General features: G+C 36.8%; 1 protein-coding gene across 1 annotated transcript in view; it reads right to left on the bottom strand.

Annotated features, from left to right (window-relative positions):
* Positions 1–1,752: 1,752 nt before the first annotated feature.
* The window catches only part of tbc1d16 (TBC1 domain family, member 16), a 30,305-nt gene continuing 11,881 nt past the window's right edge, over positions 1,753–20,176 (bottom strand). Inside the window, exons 4-12 of the mRNA XM_079871737.1 lie at positions 15,629–15,817; positions 14,864–15,011; positions 13,641–13,805; positions 13,328–13,476; positions 8,326–8,460; positions 7,391–7,577; positions 5,573–5,752; positions 4,447–4,593; positions 1,753–3,260 (exon numbers count right to left, since the gene is read on the bottom strand). Of these exons, the coding sequence (XP_079727863.1) occupies positions 2,994–3,260; positions 4,447–4,593; positions 5,573–5,752; positions 7,391–7,577; positions 8,326–8,460; positions 13,328–13,476; positions 13,641–13,805; positions 14,864–15,011; positions 15,629–15,817 (1,567 nt within the window). The 3' untranslated portion in view covers positions 1,753–2,993. The remainder of the gene's footprint in view (positions 3,261–4,446; positions 4,594–5,572; positions 5,753–7,390; positions 7,578–8,325; positions 8,461–13,327; positions 13,477–13,640; positions 13,806–14,863; positions 15,012–15,628; positions 15,818–20,176) is intronic.

Below are 20,176 nucleotides of genomic sequence, written 5' to 3'. Positions count from 1 at the left end.
TGTGTGTTCATGTTTGTACCAAAAATAGTTTGTTCATTGCCATTATGTGTTCTGACATTTTTGCAAGTCAACGGAAAACAAATGACACAAGCTAATTTGCTAGTTTTGCAAATAAACAGGCTACAACACATAAAGACAGCAAACCAACCTACAAGCTTAAAAGATCATACAGACTGTTGTGATCTTCCTTTTTTCTAAGACAAACAACAACAAACATAAACAAATTGCTTAGAGTCAGCATTGTGATGTAGCCTATCTGAGTTATCGGAGTAAAATAGGGTGGGACTTGATTTTGTCCATCAGGAATTGATTGGATGGTTGTGGTTTGCTATTGGTCGATCTCATGTGAGTGACAGTTTGCCCCGCCCTCACGCCAATAAACACGTCATCAGACTGAGAAGAGATGACAAGAGGGAGCAAGGGTAAGTTATATTGATTAAAGACTACACAGACACATGAATTAAAAAAAGAATGGTGTCCACGGATAAATAATATAATATATAATAAAAACTGTTTAAAATTCAATTTCAAAAAACAAACAAGAATTGTCCATTTTGATTTCATGCTGACATTAAACGCAAAAACGTGTTCTGTGTGTAATAAGACTGTGATTAATTGGCCAGAAAGAAATAATCTCTTTCAGGAGCATCACCCTTGTAGATGAAAAATCTTTTTCACAAATAAGCAGTAATTTCCTTTATATGCGTCATTTGATATTGCTAAAACAGGAGATGAGTAACCAGGGATGATATTCTCCCTATCAACAGTAGGCTAAATCAGCAACAGCTTCGACGCATAGCTAAAAACAAAACTGTAAAGCAGAAGACGGATAACATAAATGGAAAGTGCTCAGCACACTCTTGCACATCCTCTAATTATTTCATTAGTACCCTTTTTAGATCTCTCGGCAGTGCCTAAATGCTCGCTGCCTGGGACTCGAGAGAGCAGCAGCCCGGTCGCCTAATGGCTAAACGAAAGCCCATAATGTCCGTCATTTACGGAGACTGCATGTTGAGAGGCAGAGCTGGTCTTAAAGAGTCTAATGTTACCTTTTGACAGCAATTTGCCGATATCTGCCTTTAAAAGAGGCTCTGGGGACGCGCAAAGACGCCAGGCACCTTCACGTTCATGCACTCGCACTCAAGCGCGCGGTGTCTAATCTCTGAGTGCTCGCGCCACGCTCTCTTTCAACCATTCAACCGCCATCACTAGATAAACTAATTAAAGTCAAACTCCCTCTTGGGTTTTTGGATTTAAGCTCATTCTGTTCTGGAGAAGAAGATTAAGACCTTCTGCTATAGCTGGGGGTTTACAACACGAACGCAATATTTCACAACAAAAACACACAAATGCAAATGGCGATTTTTAGGATTCAGGCTATAGGCTATATTAGGGCGCCTATGCTTGTACATATGTGTATTATGTAGGCTATGCTCAGTTGGTAATTCATTCATTTAAATTCTAAATCTAATAATTAATATACAATATTTTAAAAGTAACATTCCAGGTTAAAGAAAGACAGGCTGTAAAAATGTTGCTCTCTTAAAGTCCTCCTGTGGTGAAAATCAAGCTTTTGATGTTGTTTATATCTCTATCTGGTGTTTTAAATGTATTTTAAGACAAACCATGTGCAAATTCATAAGTCAACACCATTGCTGAGTATTTTCTCTTTAAAACTGCAGAGACAGTCTCAAAAACACAGTTTGAAATCACTGGTGTTTCTGACGTCACAAACTACATTGAGGTAGAGTTAGATTCAAGATAAGGTTATTTAATTATTGATTATTTAAAGTTAAGTACAATCAACTTGGATGTTTAAGTCATTTAAACTTAAATCACGTTAAACAGACTTAAAAATGAATTGAATCTTGTATAACTTAGTATAACTCTTGTATTGCTTATTTTGATGAGTTAAAGCAATGTAAAAACATATATTGTCATAACCTTGTGACATGTTTGATTATCACAAAAAATAATTACATTAAAAAATAAATAAATGAGGCCCTTACGATGAAAGTAAATGGGGCCAATTCATTTAAAGTTCAAAATACTGTTTGAAAATAGCCACAAAATGTAAACAATGTCCATGATAATATGATTTTAATGTGAAAGAAAAATGCTTAATGCAATTCAAACCCTACTGTAAATATGAGGAACCCTAACTAAAGTAAACATGTCAGAAAGACAGAAATATCTTCCCCCCCTTCATATAACACCAGACAGCTTATTGCTGAGTACTAATGACTTATTCTAGCAAATAATGGTAATAACTAAAGGTTAATCACATTTGCTCCTGCTCAAAATCATCTTTTGGTGCTTTTTTGATGAATTGTGCACAATATATGTATAAAATAAAAATAAAAAGTCCATTTTGATTTCACATTTCAAGTTCAAGCTCTCAAACCAGGTGACTCAATGAGAAGAGAAATATCTTTTCTCATCTATATATCATCATATTTATTGTGAGGATATGAAAGGCATAGATGATCGTAAATATCAGAGAGCCACTGATAACAGCATCCCACTTCATTTAGGATGATTGTTTGTTTCATAGTTGAGGACTGTACACAATAGAAACAAAAATAAGTGATCAAACCCAAACTAAACTGAAAACACAAACTTCCTTCGACATAACACACACAAACATTAACACATGCATACATAGTAGATATAAAAAACCAAGGCAAAAACATTCTGAGATGTCAGTTCGCTAGATGTGACTTCATGAAAGATGGATGAAGACTTACACTTGATTGTTTGTGATAATTGTACTTTTGAATTATTGATGTGACACGAGTTAATGAAGTTAATGATGTTCCTCGACCTCCAAAAGAGGCAGTCAACATCGGTACCCCAGAACGCATTGATGCACGAGGCAAGTGTTTCACACCAGGCGTCGAGTACAGCTGTGAAGAACCTGAAATTCCAGCACTCTGAATGGCGGCTCAGAGGCTAAGCCTTATGGGTAACAGCGTTCCTGAGGAGTGCTGGAGTCAAGAGTGCTTGCGGAAAGTGAAAATGTCTCGTGTCTTGGAGCCCCTCTTGCCCTGGTTGGGCTGGTTGGGGCTGGGTAAGGGTGGGCTCTCGGGGGTGGCGGTGCCTCCATAGGGGCAGCTCTGAGAGTCGGGATGCTCTCCGGAACATTCTATGGCCGGGATGTAACGGCTATCCCACATTCCGGGCCCGCACAGTTTACACAGGTCGTGCAAGCTGCAGGGAATTCTGGGAAGAAGGCGGAACTGGTAGAGCAGACTACGTGCCTAAGATTAGAGATAATGAGAGAAAAAGACAAAGAGAAAGAGAGATTGACTGCAGGGAATTGCAAAAATACGAGACAAAAACAGGTCAAAAGTATTTATTATATTATATTATATTATTATAACGAATGCATAAATGTAATTAAAATGTGCAAAATAAATTATTTAATTAATTAATGTTCAGTCTACATATCAAGAGATAATGTGTCGAGGCAATTCATTCAGTAATCAATTCAGTGCCTAATTAAAATAAATAATTCACCTAAACGTATACCTTCATCATAATTTACAAACTCTTATGTCGTTCCAAACCCATATTACTTTATTTCTTCCGTGGAACACAAAAGGATATTTTTAAGTTGCTCTCTGAACTTTTTTTCTTTTTCCTTTCTGTAGTTTTTATATTTTATTATCAGACTATATTATTTATATTATTATTCGACTTCCTTTTATTCAGGAAAGAAACCTGAGATGAATTATTAATAAAAGATTAATAATGTTTTTAAACTGTAACACAACATATAAAATAAAAATATTGAAAATCAATCAATCACTCAATGAGTAAATTATACTAATATTGAAGATCAATCAATCAGTCAATCAATGAATAAATAAATTATTATACTGAAGAACAATCAATCAATCAATGAATGAATAAATAAATTATTATATTGAAGATCAATCAATCAATGAATAAATAAAATACTAATATTGAAGATCAATCAATCAATCAATCAATTAATCAATAAATACTAAGAAACGCTGAAATATTGAAAACAGTAACCAGAATCTTTTTTGTTTTGTTTTAAATTCACTTTTTTATGTGTTCCACTGAATGATACAGAAAATAATACAGGTATTATTTTTGGGCGAACAATTTCTTTAACGTATTTTCAGTTGCTCAACCTAGTCTGCTTGTTGGTATTATGAGGTGCGAATGCTTCTATAATAATATCTATGAGACAAGCTTGATTTTGAGAAATATTTCTTCAGAGATGACTCCATGTTGGTTTGGACACCAAAACTGGTTTGGCATGCTAACGTTGCTGTGAGAAAAATATGTTTTGTATGCAGTGGTAGAGAGATGCGTCACCTCAGCATGACAAAAAGACACAGCATACATAACCATGAGGAGCTCTGTCAGTGTGCGTGTGCATGTGTGTGTGTGTGTGCGTGTGTGTGTTCATACCTTCCTCAGCACCAGTTCTCCATTCATGTGCATGGAGAGGTTACTAAAGTGCAGCAGCATTTGATCTGTAGCAAGCTGCTGCTCTGTGACATCATCGCCGTACAACACAATGATGGCTACACACAGGAACAGGTGGAAGTAGTCCGTCTGTCAGAGAACACAAAAACATACAATTGCAAACCCTGCACCAAACACTGAGCGAAAACAACCAATTAAAAGACAGATTGCATAAGCTAGACCAATCACGAAGGCCAAATGAGCCAATTAAAAAGCGGTAAATGCTGACATGCAAATGAGGGGCCAACACGGAGACAAACCACTTTGCTCCCCAAAATCACCTCGTTATTACCATGCCAATGTATGCAAATGGATTCGGTGGAAGCATGATAATTAGCATCTCATCTTCATTAGACACTCTGCAGATCCTTAAAATGATACAGACACCCATTCGTTTATCTGGAGGGGAAGAATTAGCATGTTCCCCTGTTTTATCCAACGGAAGTGCATTTAAGGAACAACTTAGTCTTGCTTTCCATGACTTCATTTCTACATCATGCACTGGTTTAAACTTTCACCCAAAATCTCCCAGAATTTTTACAGTAAGAATCATACAAGAGAAATAAACGTCTGCGGTCAAATACAGTCAGTTCCCACTCTTTTGAAAGAGAAAAACTATCATTACCTCATAATACGTAACATTTAACCTAGGAAAACTTTTCAACACTATCTTTACTTTTTTTATGCACGTTCTGCTGATTTTATTGTCATCAAGATAACATTATGAAGAATGAGTTGAAACAGTGCACCAGAAATGCATTTTATTACAGAAAGCAATGTTATTTTACTAAGGTCTTTGAATAAAAATGGGACATGTTCTATGTACTGTTATAATAATATTGTGTGAAATCTGTTATGCTCACTGGAACCCCATCATGGACTGAACATCTCTGAAACAAACTAACCCTTGAACAGGAGCGGCCTCGGAGCAGGTTAGGTTGCTATGGCTACTTGCCCTGAAAGATACCTTCGTTTTTGGAATGAAAGTTGAGGTTATCGTTTACTTTGAGTAATCTTATGCTGCATAATCACCTGCTTTCTGGAATACCCCCCTATCAGTGTGCTATACCTGATAGTGTGCCCAGCAGGCCTCCCACATGCGCAGGGCTTCAGCATCAGGGAACTCGCGTTTGAAACACAAGAGAACCCAACGGTGGCAAAACAGCAACTGAAGCCCATCCTCACCCAACCGGGTCAGATGCTGGTGGAAGCGAGGCAGCATCAACCGCAAGAGCTCCCTTAGGTACATCTGGACACACATATGCAGATTGTCATGCAAAAAAATACAAAACACTTATTTTTTAACTTGATTTGGGTAAATGTGTTATTCTGGCTCTTTTGGACCTTATTGCAGCCTATGACACAATTGATCATTCAATACTTAGAAAACGTTTTGAGCAGTATGTTAGCATTAGGGGGTCAGCTTTAAAGGGGTTCTATCTTAAGGGAGAACTTTTTCAGAAGCTATTGAAAACCTTTCCTCCTTGTACATGTGGTGTGCTGCAGGGTTCTATTCTAGGCCCCGTTTTGTTCTCCCTGTATCTACTCCCATTAGCCAATATTTTTCATAAGCATCAGACTTCATATCATTGATTATGTAGACAATTTTCAGCTTTACCTTCTGCTAAAATCAGATGAGAACATGACGAGAACATGATGCCGAAAAAAAACAAAAAAACTGAAGTGTTAGGATATTGGTATGTTCAGATGGACCAAAAACTTTCTAAATGTCTTAGCCCTACAATCAGCACTGTAAGTTGTCAAGCAAGAAACTTAAAAGTCATTTTTGACTTAACACTCAAATTTGATAAACAAACAAATTCAGTTCTTATAAAGCATTTTTTCAGCTTAAGACGGCTGCCAAAATTAAATCTTTCCTTCCATTTAAGGACTTAGAAACTGTTATCCATGCATTGAGATTGGACTATTGCAATTCACTGTATTAGGGGTCTCAATCTTGTCTTTCTCTTCTCCAGTTGGTCCAAAATGCTGCGGGCAGACTTTTAATGAGTTCAAGAAAGAGGGAACGTATTACACCTGTATTGGCTAGTTTGCATTGGCTCTCCGTTAAGTATCGAATCCAATTTAAGACTTTTTGTCTATAGTCCTTGAATGGTTTGGCACCACACTATTGATCTTATCTTCTTTCTTACCATCAGACCAATAGGTCTTTGAGGTCATCCAATACCCTGCTGATGTCTGTAACTACTGTAAGACGCATATAAAACTTATATTTTTGGTGGCAGCACCTCAGTTATGGAATAGCTTGCCCTCGTACTTACGATCTTCCTCTTCTATACAAGTTTAAAATCTTCACTTTAGATGTATTTTTTTACATTGGCTTATGAGTTAGATAAACAAGTTTCTGAATTGCTGAGATCAAAATGTAGGGATTGATTGTATTACTTGTTGCTATGTCAAATTTGTATTGCTGTTGTAAATTTGTGAATGTCTTGTCTTGTTTTGTTTTATATCTTTTTTTATTGCTACAACTCAACTCAACTCAACTCAACTCAACTCAACTCAACTCAACTCAACTCAACTCAACTCAACTCAACTCAACTCAACTCAACTCAACTCAACTCAACTCAACTCAACTCAACTCAACTCAACTCAACTCAACTCAACTCAACTCAACTCAACTCAACTCAACTCAAAATAACATAAAGCCTCAAATACACCACTTAAATATTTCTAGAATGTTGTACTGACCAATGAAAAGAGAATATCTATGTGATGTAACCTAACAATAGGAAATAACATGAAAAATTGATTAAAGTAAATATTTACATAACCATATTAACAATAACAATATTTACTCTTAAATCACAACTGTATAAGAGAGAACATGTGAATTATCCATTGACTACGTGTGAGAGATCCTCACCAGCTGCCTCTCCATATCCTCATCTCTAGGGGAACTGATGAAGATGGTGTTCTCCATGAGACCCACGAAGCACCAGAACGTGTCGCTCTCATCCTGGATCTCCGTCAGAAGAGGAGCCACCAGATCTGACATGCCCTGACAGTAGCCCATGTCTGGGTTAAACACAGCATAATTCAACAGGATACGTCTGGGAGAGAGAGAGATGGAAAAATATAACTTCAGTGAACCTTATTTAAATGAATAACGTAAAACAAACACATGCTTTTTGTTGAATCAATTATTATATATCATTAATGGACTGCCACAGATTTATTACATAGTACACTGAAATAGCCATAACCAAACATGAAAATAGAGATCTAATTTATAGCCACAGTGGTCTCCAATGGTATTTGGACACTAAGATAATTAGATAACATAATATGATTATTATTAAAAGTCATATTTACTATCTATAATCTAATCTAATCTAATATAATGGCATTTTAAAGTATGACTAAGCAGCTTCAATTCTAGAAAATTCTGTCAACAAGATGTTTTCAAATATAAACAGTAACACTTTACAATAGTTAGTTACGGTTAGCTAATGCATTAGCTAACATTAAGTAACATTGAGCAATACATTTGTTTCAGTATTTATTAATCTTTGTTAACTTTAGTTAATAATTACGTAACTATTAATTGTTAGTTCATGTTAACTCCGGTCTATTAAATAATATTAACAGGTGCAACTTTTGATTTTAAGATTGTATTAGTAAATGTCGAAATTAACTAACCAAGATTAACAAATGCTTTACTAGTATTTTTCATGGTTAGTTCATGTTGACTTAATGCAGTTAACTAAAGTTAACATACAGAACCTTACAGTAAAGTGTTAACCATGTACACAGATCTTTCTTTGGGAAGATGGATTAATGGATTAGTGGTTCTCTAACCTCATGATTTCTACATTGGGGTTGTTCTCTCCTCTGAAGAACATGTTGCTTCGGTCGGTTCTGACAACATCTTTATCAACTGTGAACTGGACCTTCCTCCAGAACTCACTGTGCTCCTCTGGACTCATGGACAGCCTGTACAGGGAATGGAGAAACGGAAGAGTTCAACCACTACAAAAAAAAAAAAAAAAAAAAGAGGTGAATAAATAGGGCAGTTATGAAGAGTCGATGCAAGACTAGAGACGGGACTCACAACAGAAAAAAAACTAAGTGAAAAAAACAAAAACTAAATAAAAAATATATAAAAAAAGAGAAAAGATCCAAACAGATCATATAAAAAAAAAAGGAAGGAAAAAAGAACAGGGAAAAGGGGGGTAACAGAACAGAACAGAACATCAAGCACCGTGTCTGACGAGAAAACAGAACAGAACAGAACATCAAGCACCGTGTCTGACGTGAAAACATTCCCGTCCTGAAACATTGCGGTCCCTCTGGCTATAGACATTCTCATAACAAGCAGGTGGGATTTCATTAACACTGTTTGTTTTGCTGGAATTGATGCCAGACCTGATGCAACTTCATGTAAGTGTTTCGAGACCTGTGTTTGTGTGAACTATTCCCACATCGCTCTCTGACTCCCCCTCTGGCCTCTTGAGGCTTAGAGCGCTGACTGCTCAGCAACACACACACACACACACACACACACATTCATAAAATAAAATAAATATTTTTTAGCTGGCAAAATATATTTTAACTTTATATATATATATATATATAAATTGTGTATTTTATTAAAAAAATATATTAAAATAAGACTTATTTTAAAATATATATTTTTTAAATAAAATACACTATTTTTAGCTGTCAGTCAGCCACAAACAAACATGATTGTGTGTGTGTGTGTGTGTATAATATATATATATATATATATATATATAATACACACACACAATCATGTTTGTGGCTGACTGACAGCTAAAAATAGTGTATTTTATTTAAAAAATATATATTTTAAAATAAGTCTATAATGAAATAATGTTTTAAAGTGCTATAGTATCATATGTATACTGCAACTGTGCTAGAAATAAAGAATGAAAATGTGCTTAAATCTGAAACACAAGTATAAGCGGTCTATCAATGGCATGACAATGATTTAATAGATTGAGTTAATTATTTCCTCTGAAACACATTAAGCCACAGAGTGCATACATCTGCACACAATTATTGATTGGTTATGGCTCGGTTGACACCACAGCTGCCAGAAAACCCTTCAGAGACTCACAGTGGACGTAAAAACTTGTTGTATATAAAAAAAGACAGAATGTAAGTAATAATCACTGTCAAATGAGCACGTAATAAATGTAGTTGTTCATCGATTCCTATATTTAAGTAGGAAAACAGGACATTTGTTGCCAGGACATATGTTGACAATTTGAGTAATTCTGATTATTGAAATAACAAAAGTGACTATCTGGAGCCAAATAATGCTTAATAGACAAACGTTTTCATCAGATTGCAGCAGAGATACGAGTGAGAACAAAAGCAAGTGGTTTAAATGTGTACTAAAGCCACCGCTACACTGATTTCATGCTGAGGCTCTGAATGATTCAGCAACCACAAACACAATCTAGCTAACTAGAAAAGCTTCAGGATTAGCTGGCCTGATGGGTCACAGCAGCTCAGTTTACATAGAAAGTCTCCAGCTTCAGACTCCAGAAATATCACATTTTGTAAACAACAGGTTATGTCAGCCAGCCAATTTAAACAAAAGTGAGCAATCTAACAACAGGGTGTATCACATACTGTACGTCACCAAAAGTCAGAGGGGAGATAGGCTAGCAACTAGAAGTCGCCATTCTCCTCGATAAACAGTTAATACTGGTCAAATCGCTGAAGCGTACAAGAAAGAGGTTTTACATTAAATACAGTTTTTAATAGGCTTTAAACAGAAATAATTATATAGTATTTCAATTCAATTTTAAGCTTGCCAGTGAAATTGCTGATGAAAACATCTGTCAACAAATATGCATCATGATGACAATGAAACCATTTTAATTTATACATACTTTTGACTCTACAAAAATAAACACGATCACAAAAAAATAAATCAAACTCAACAGACTTTTAATGATCCAACAATGTGCTTTAAATCATCAATACGGGAAATTATATATCGTATACAATTTACAATATATACAATATCGCAATACTTTAAATTTAATTTTAAAACAAATAGTTCTGGTCCTTGATTCTGATTGGTTGAGCCGCGTTCGAAGCCATTGTAAATTACTCAACAAACACACACCTGTGACCGCATTACATTAGAGTATTACTGCGCAACTGCCGTTTGTGATTCTTTGTTGCTGCATGTGTTGCTTAGCAACCTCTTTGGAACTACATTGCTTGGTGGAGGAATAAATGTGTTATAACATTTTATTACATGGCTTGGTTGAATTCTAATGTAGAATGCGGTCTGTTATGTAAGGGATAATGTATAGAGAGGCGGTCGTTATAGCGAATAACAACCCCGACAGGCTGAACAGGACCCCGACGCGAAGCGGAGGGGTCTTGAATCAGCCTGAAGGGGTTGTTATTCGCTATAACGACCGCCTCTCTATACATTATCCCGCTTATTACATGGCTACCTACAAAATAAATAAATAATTTGACACGAATTATTGATTTAAAAAGGAGTTTATTGATTTAAAAACGAATGTATTGCTTCCGCCAAAGAAAATAGTCCGTTCTGCGTCCATAGCAACGCGCTGTTTTTCATGGCAACGGTCTGTTATACTTCACAGCGGTCTGTTATCAAGAAATAACAGACCGCATTCTACATTAGAATTCAACCAAGCCATATAATAATTCTTGATAACAGACTGCTGCTAAGTATAACACACCGTTGCCATGAAAAACAAAGCGTTGCTATGGACGCAGGATTCTAACCGTAGAGACGGAATGGACTATTTTCTTTTGCGGAAGCAATACAATCGTTTTTAAATCAATAAACTCCTTTTTAAATCAATATTTTGTGTCAAATTATTGATTTATTTGGTAGGTAGCCATGTAATAAGCGGGATAATGTAGAGCGAGGCGGTTGTTATAGCGAATACAACCCCTTCAGGCTGATTCAAGACCCCTTCGCTTCGATCAGAGCCCTAGGGTTCAAAAAGGTTCTATATTATAAGGAGGAATGTCTTGAATGATTGCATAAATGGGTTAATGATTGCATTGAATGGGTTTTAAGTGTGTTTACAAGCTGCTTAATTCATAAAATAGAATTAAAATAACACCACAATGGTTTGTGTTCTTGAGCCAGAGCCTGTTCTCGGCCAGGCAAACTTGGAGCCTGTCGTAAACCGGCTGCATGTTTCCACTGACTTGAGGAATGAACGGTGACGTAATGCTACTATGTGTTGTTTACCTGACTATAACCCGTCTAAAATCAAACAGCGCACGTCCCGGTGTTTGTGCAGGCAGTGCGGCACTTCTGTTTTGCTGTTCACAGCACCAGGAGTGATACTTGCATAAACTTCCTGTACTCTCATCTGTCCTTTCTGGAGATAGTGAAACTTAAACCGCTGATTCAGTCACTCTCTCGCAAACTGAGTCTCTCTTACGCGCTCACAGGGCCTAAAACTAACCTTTTGCCACATCAGCCAAAAGCTGGTGACTTCAGAAAATTTACTGGCCATAAATATATTTTACTGGCCATGAAACTATGTTTGCAAAAACAGACAGAAAATTTTAGATACCAGTGAAAATTCACTTTTCAGATACATACATTTAATAAAGTTATCAAATGTAAAATAACACTGCATAGTCTCCACTGTTTTACAGAGATTAATCTTAATTAAAGTTACAAAAGTTATTCAGTCAAGAGCAGCGAGTCATATTTTTTTTCCTTTGTTGTTTGATTAACATTAATGTCACAGGTGGCAGCAGGATTATTAGGCTGTTGTCAGTTTAAAGCTACACTGTGTAGGATTTTCTTCCATCTAGTGGTGAAATTGTTTATGACTACCAACTGAATATTACTTTCTAGCCCCTCCCATTCCGAGGGCGTTTTAACTCCTACGGTGGCCGTATTATTTCAAATCTGCCGGCAGTCGCGAGTAATCTCCCCCTCGCATTCGTCACGGTGCCACTGAGTGTAAAACGCGAAAGGCGAAGCTTGAATTTCCAGGTATGTCCCTCTTTGGCTAATGTATTTTCAAGATGGAGGCGCAAAATGGCTGCCGCCATTCGAGCGACTCGCTCGTATGTATTCTAAATGGCAGATTCTACGCTTACGAGAATACTTGATTAGTTGGTAGAATTAATTACACATTAATGAGCACATATCATTTTGAAAGAACAAAGTGTTTTTTGCTAAGAATCAACTTAAAAAAATTACACAGTGTAGCTTTAAGACCGAATGCACGGTTCTAATATAATGATACACACGTGTTTTCTTTCTCAACTGTTTACCAGAGACAGGCATATTCATACAAAATGATGTCAAAAAATGCCTGTTCAAATGTTAAATGGAGCTTAATTCAGTATTCACGCGCTGTCCGAGACGAGGCTTTTCTGGGTGCGCGCTTTGGGTGTTTGCACAGAAAACTTCCCGCACAGCTTGCGAGTAACGCGCTTGAATATTTAAATCGGCAAGGCTTAAACCTTTGAGACCTCGTTAACTGTCCCAAGCGTCGTTAACGTACATGTTCTCACAACATTGCATAGTTAGATTTATAGAAATGTTACTGGTAAATGTTACTCGCATTTGGCGAGCATTCATTTTAGGCACAGATTTATAGATTTCACTATAAAGAGCAATGAAGTGCAACGCCATAGACAGTTCCATTCGAGACCAGCAAGTATTTAGGGCCGGAGTTGAACCGATCTTTCCTGTCCGGAACCAACGGAACGGTTCGAGGGCGGACACAGGAACAGTGTTGGTGGAAAACAGAACTCTTTAAGGTTCTATATAGAAGATAAAGAGTGTAGTCTAACCACTAACCTCCTCTGCTGGATCTCCTGGTACTCCACACGCTTCTGCAGTCTCCAGGCTTCACGCTCCTCGGAGGAGGAGTCGTAGCTGTAGTAGTGCAGCAGGAAGGGCCACACTTCGCCACGGATGGACGGATCGATACCCCCGAAGAAGATCACCTGATTGAAATGCCCGTCAGAATCAAACAGAACCTCTAAACATGATCCACACATCTCAGACAAACATTGTTACAATCAGAGCCATAATGCCATTCCAATTTAACATAGCTGAAAAGAGCAACTTAGAAAAGTAATGTTGAGTGACAGCTGTCAGTCAGTCTGACCTTCCTGAGCTTGTAGTCCTCCACCACCTGGCCACTGTTGTTCAGATGCCGGAGCCAAGAGCTGACGTCCAGCCGCCGATACAGGCGCTCCTCTGGGTGCATCTCGGCAGACGGTAACGTGGGTCTACGGATAGAAAAGTGCATGCACGACTTCTCATCCGACACCTGGAGCGGGAAGAGAAAATGCATGAGCAATAACGCGTATAGAATTAATCCGCTTATGTTCATACTCCAAACTAAACGTGTTACATTTAAGACAACATGAATTCAAAATGAAGCCCATTAACCTTATGAATAAATGTCCCTATAGTCTTATTCACATTATTGAAAAAAATGGTTTCTCCACCAGCGAAAAGACAGGATTAATAATATGTAAATATGTCATATGCAAATTATTATTTAATTATTAAAATTAATTATGAATACATTATTAATGAATAATATAGTGATCCTGGTATTTATGATACAATCGAACACCGACCTAAAAAAACCCAAAAACAAATTGATTCAAAAATAAATAATTTCCCACCACATTATAGAAATTAAATGTTTTTGGCCATATGTGAATGGGTTTTGTTTTTCTCCACTTCTTAATTGATTAATTTAACTATTTTACTTTAATTTATTTAATTTAACGATTAACTTAACAATAACTTATTTAACTATTTTAATTTAAACCAATAACTACCAAGAAACACTACAGTAGATTTGTTTCAGCAAGGTTGCATTAAATTGATCAAAAGTGGCTGTACAGACAAAAAAAAATCTATTTCAAATCTGGTCTGATCTTTTGAACTCTATTCATAAAAGAATCCTGAAAAAATGAATCACTGTTTCCTAAAAAATATGAAGCAGCACCACTGCTTTTAACATTGATAATAATAATAACTGTTTCTTTGAGCATCAAATCACCATATTAGACCGATTACTGAAGGATCATGTGACACTGAAGACTGGAGTAATGATGCTGAAAATTCAGCTTTACCATCACAGAAATGAATCATATTTAAAATATATTCATATAGAAAACACCGATTTTATTTTAAATTGTATTATTATTTCACAATATTACTGCTTTTACTGTATTTATTTACTGCATTGGTGAGGATAGAGACTTCTTTCAAAAAACCAACCAACCCCAAACTGTTGAATGTTAGTGTACTGTAAATGAGAGTCGGTTGTTCACATGATGTTTAAACCTGATAATGCATGTGTGTTCAGACCTGGTCTTTGAGCTGTGTCTCCCTGCAGCATTTCCACTGCTGGAACACCTCGGCCAGTTTATCCAGCCCCGTGTGGTGGAAGTGAAGGATCTTGTACTGGCTCTCTCTGCTGGCGATGACCAGCTGCCCACAGGTGCAGGCCTCATCGCTGAAACACACACACACACATGAAAAACAAGCACTCTCATAAGGCTAGTCTGGACACAAGACTCCAGGAGATCAAGGGAAAAATGAACAGTGATACCAGTTCACTAAAGGACCAGGATGTGCTGTTCCTGTGAGTACCTTTATGATGATTTCTTTTATTTTATGATTTTTAGTTGGTATTGGTAATAATATTTGTTAGATTGAATTTCCTTTTCATAAAAGGACTATTAATGCATAAATAGTTCCATAAACCACAGAAACATTAGATTTTTATTCACACCTCAGAAATACTTTAATATCTTGAACAAAATCAGCCTGAGGTTAAGGAATAATGATGTATACCTTGCAGCAATAGCTAACTAAATTCCCTAAAATGAGAATAGTAATATAATACAAGGAGGTGAATTAAATATATGAGGTGTTTCATAATACAGACAGAGCCTTATGAAAAACATTTAACACAACAGTCGAAAATATAACAATAAAAAAGCTAGAGACTATTAAATTTAGTGATATACATTTCAGAAAGTACAAATACATAGGAAACATTTAAAATAAAATGCTTTAAAAAGTAGGGTTTTGAAATCAATTCTGGGCGCTGGTAGGATCTCGTCTGACCTGAAGAAGAGACGCAGTGACCTCATGTGACCCAGGTCAACTCTGAACACCCCACACAGGTGCTCTAACGCCATGACCTTCTGCTGCTCCTCCCACCGAACTCCCTGTGATTGGCTGCAGTCGGAGGGGGCGTGGCTGTCCAGGCTGGAGGCGGAGCTTGCCGAGTGAGCCATGGGTTCATCGCACTCCCTGGAAATAATGGTGTTATAATCTCTGTTAATATTTATATAATAAAAAGGAGAATGGTGATAAATAGTAATTGTTAACCTACCCGGGCACTTCATTTCTATTAATTCCTATTCATTTTGGAACAATGTATATTGTAAAAAGCGCTATATAAATAAAGTGAAATTAAGAGGAAGAAGGGTGGAAGGAGCAATTATCTCATTATTTTTGCAATTACATTAAGTGTCCATCAACAAATGCCGCTAGCAACCCATTTAACTCTTGAAATGCATTCCTGAAAAAAAAAAAAAAAACAAGTTCCATTGGGAATTGACTGGATTGTGAAAATGCATTATAGCATATGCAAGAATCGAGTTTGATTTGCTAAGACAAAATCTAAATGGCTATGTTTAACATAGACATCAAACTATGACCCATAGATGTGCAGGTGACACCAAACAAAATCATTTCAGATGTGAAATATCTACATTTTGATGAAAGACAAATGCTTTTTCCTTTCATGTTGCCATCATGTTGAGACTAAAAGAATGAAAGATATATACGGTATATGTGTGTGTATTTTAGCCATAGAATATACAGTATATCTATCTATAAATTACAGAAATGTCTGTCTGTCTGTCTGTCTGTTATTCGCATATCTCTCGATTTTCAGCTATTTTCGTTTGATTAACATTTTCTATCAAGTTAATTAAACGTTAACTATCTAAAACCTTTTCGATGAGCTCCACATGACAGCTTCATTCAGCTGCTCTCTCTATTGTAAATCTGCGAACCAATTCATCCGTTCTGCCGTTGAGTTTTCAGTGTGAAATTCAACGACAGCTGTAGGTATGGAATCGCGCGCGTGAGCGTGTGTGTGTGTGTGTGTGTGTGTGTGTGTGTGTGTGTGTGAGGACACTGGAAGTGAAGAGGAATGAGAGGAATGCTGGGAGGTTATTGTGCTGGCAGGAGCCAAGCAGAGACACAAATCAAGCAGCCTGGCAGCCAATTTCCCCTGACAGCCCTTTTCTCTCTCTCGCTGTGCGAGTCTCTCTGTAACTGTCTCTCGACCTCTTGCTGTAGCCAGAGCTGTAACCTGAACCGTGGGACCTCTGCATCTCTCTCACGCTCGTCTTTTTCTCTAACAGAGCACGTCTAACAGTCCAAACGCACCTCCAGACACGTCCCCTGTCACTGATCCACTCTGGGAGCCGAAGGTTTATGGGTCATGTGGTATTTGAGAGGTCTTTCAGAGTCCACACTACAGCAGGATCACACACACAAGGCCATATGGCGGGCTGAGGCCGTGACAGAGAGCACACGGTGCAAAGTTACATCTCATGTTCTTTACAGACCCTTGTTTTCTACTCTGTGAGCCTCAGTGGCTTTACAGACAGGAGAAAATAAGGTGGATAAACTGAACTAACCAACTACATGGACAGGTAGAAGTTAGTTGGTTGATTGATTGAATAGTTAGAAGGACAGATGGATGTATACCTATATGGATGTTACTAAGGAACAGGAGAAACGGGTCAAAACAAAAAAAACCTAGGTAACTACACTGAACTAACCAACTAGATGATAGAAGTGAGTTGGTTATTTGTTTAGTTGGTTGGATAGATGGATGGATGGACAGCGACATAGATAGATGTTAGTAAGGAACAGGAGAACGGTGATAAGGTGACTAAACTGAACTAACCAACTACATGGACAGGTAGAAGTTAGTTAGTTAGTTAGTTGAATAGATGGATGGATAGCCACATAGGTGTTACTAGGAACATGAGAAACAGGAGAAAATAAGATGACTAAACTGAACTAACCAACTAGATGCACAAGTGGAAGTTAGCTGGTTGGTTGACTAGTTAGTTAGGAGGATAGATTAATGTATACTACAGCTGCACAATTAACCATAAAAAGATCGCGTTCTCGATTCAAACACCCATGTGATCTTATTCCTAAATGACAACGATTTGCTTGTGTCTATTAAAGCTTTGACAAAATCATAAAATTATCGATTACATCGTTACACCAGTAGGTGGCGACAAGGGACTGTTAAAAATGTATTTGTCATTGAATCAGTTCAAATCATTTGAGATTCGCTCAAAAACAGTGATTGATTCAGTAATGAAACAGAATATATCATTCTGATTAATTAAACATTTTAAAATAGACTGCAGCAATTAATATTTTGTCATTTTATTTAGGACTAGTTGTCTTCAGAATCGTGATCTCCATTTGAAATTAAAAGAAATTGTGATTCTCAGATTATCCAGAATCATACAGCTCTAATGTATACCATATACATATGAGTATGCAACAGAAAAAAATAGGGTAATTAAACTAAACTAACCAACTAGATGAACAGATAGGAGCTAGTTGGTTGAATGGTTAGATAGTTGGATAGATAGATAACCACATCAATAGTAATTAAGATCAGGAGAAACATAAGAAAATAAGGTAACTAAACCAAACTATATGGAAGTTAGTTGGTTGATTTATTAGTTGGATGGATAGCCACATAAATGTTAGTGAGTAAAGGGATAAACAGGAGAAAATAAGGTAACTAAACCAAACTAAGTTTGTAGATATAAATTAGCTTATTGATTGGTTAGTTAGATGGATATCCATATAGGTGTTAGTTGGGAACAGGAGAGACATGAGAAAATAAGGTAACTAAACTGAACTAACCTACTTGATTGATAGAAGTTAGTTGGTTGATTATTTAGTTAGTTGGATGGATGGATTGTTAGGAATAGGAGGAAAATGATAAATTAAGGATAGATCGAGATCCAACTAACTATCCATCCAGCTTTGTAATAACCGGTAACTGTGAATCTGTACCAGTGCGCCTTTGGAACTGGAAGTTTTTCCAGGGACTGAACTCCCACTGGGACAGGCACTACCCCTCAGGGGCTGTTTATTACATCATACTGAAACAAATTCCCCCAGAGCCAGAGCGGTCCAACACTGTTAACACATTACAATTACATCATCCTCAGCAAAACATCACCTCAAAGTCTGCAAGTGAGCACAGGATCTAGAGTTTTTATACCTCTGCCATCCACACGGACCTCAAACCTGGGGTTTTCTTGCTCTAACGAAATGAAAGAGTTTGATGTACTAAGTAGACACAGAAATATTGTAAAAAGATATAAATAAAGCAGGTCATTTAGAAGTTACCATAGTATTGACAGACCCATGAGGACATTCACACACGACCACCCGTGTTTACAATGAAAATCAGCATTCAGCAACTCAGTGTGGATTCTAACTTCACATAATAAGAGGCTAGCCAATCATAACAGAGGTCATTTACATATTGAAAAACAGCCTGTGTTATCTAAAAATCAGAGACAGGGTGGAAGATGGTCAAAACGCTACAAAGTATACACTGGAAACGCTACAAATACGGAACAGATCTCAAAGATTCATTCATGATCTCTTTATTCCTTAAATCCTATACTGAGCGAGCCAAACCATGACATGGGAGAAAAAGAAAAACAGCAGAGAAGGAGGGAAACAAAACATTTAATATGAAACCCGCAAGTAACAGTGAGAAAGAGGAGGAGGAAGAACACTATACAGGCAGATTAAAAGAGAAGCCAGAAACAGGCAAATATAAACATTAAGGATCCAAAGAGGAAGTGGAAGCCAGAAAATGAATGGCAAGAAAACAGGCCAAAGAGAACGTTCTCCACCCAAAAGAACACAGAGGAATGAAGCAGTCCATCACAGTCTCAAGTCAAACACAAACCACTGATATTTATGATCCGATGGGCAGCTCATGTCCCGGCCTCACCCCCGCAGCTGAGGCCAAATGACAAAGGGAGGAAATCATAGTGAAAGAGGGAATGTTAGATGAAGCAGCAGGGGGAGGGAATCTGTGGACGATCACAGACTGAGATCTCTCCCTGCCAGCCTGCACTTCTGAAACGCTCTCTCTCATGCATATCGCCCTGTAATGTCCCCTCCATGTGGTCACAGTGGAGCATTACAAGTAGAATATTCAGAGTGTATTATATTCAGAGAATATCATTTAAATATAACATTCTCAAAAAGTGCAATGAAAGAATTATCTGATCATTTACAGTGAAAAACAGTAAGCAGGATTTCCCTGCAAATTTGATTATATTTTACTGAAATAGCTATGTTTATTTTATATGTATATATATATATATATATATATATATATATATATATATATATATATATATAAAACATAAAATAAACATAGCTATTTCAATATGTATGTATGTATGTATGTATGTATGTATGTATGTATGTATATAACAAAATAATATAAAACATATATATAGCTATTTCAATCAAATATAATCAAATTTGATTATATTTTATTGAAATAGCTATGCTTATTTTATTTAT

The sequence above is a fragment of the Squalius cephalus genome (genome assembly GCF_949319135.1).
Source record: "Squalius cephalus genome assembly, chromosome: 1".
NCBI lineage: Eukaryota > Metazoa > Chordata > Actinopteri > Cypriniformes > Leuciscidae > Squalius > Squalius cephalus.
The sequence above is the reverse complement of the archived record's forward strand: the minus strand, read 5'-3'. Positions and strand labels throughout refer to the sequence as shown.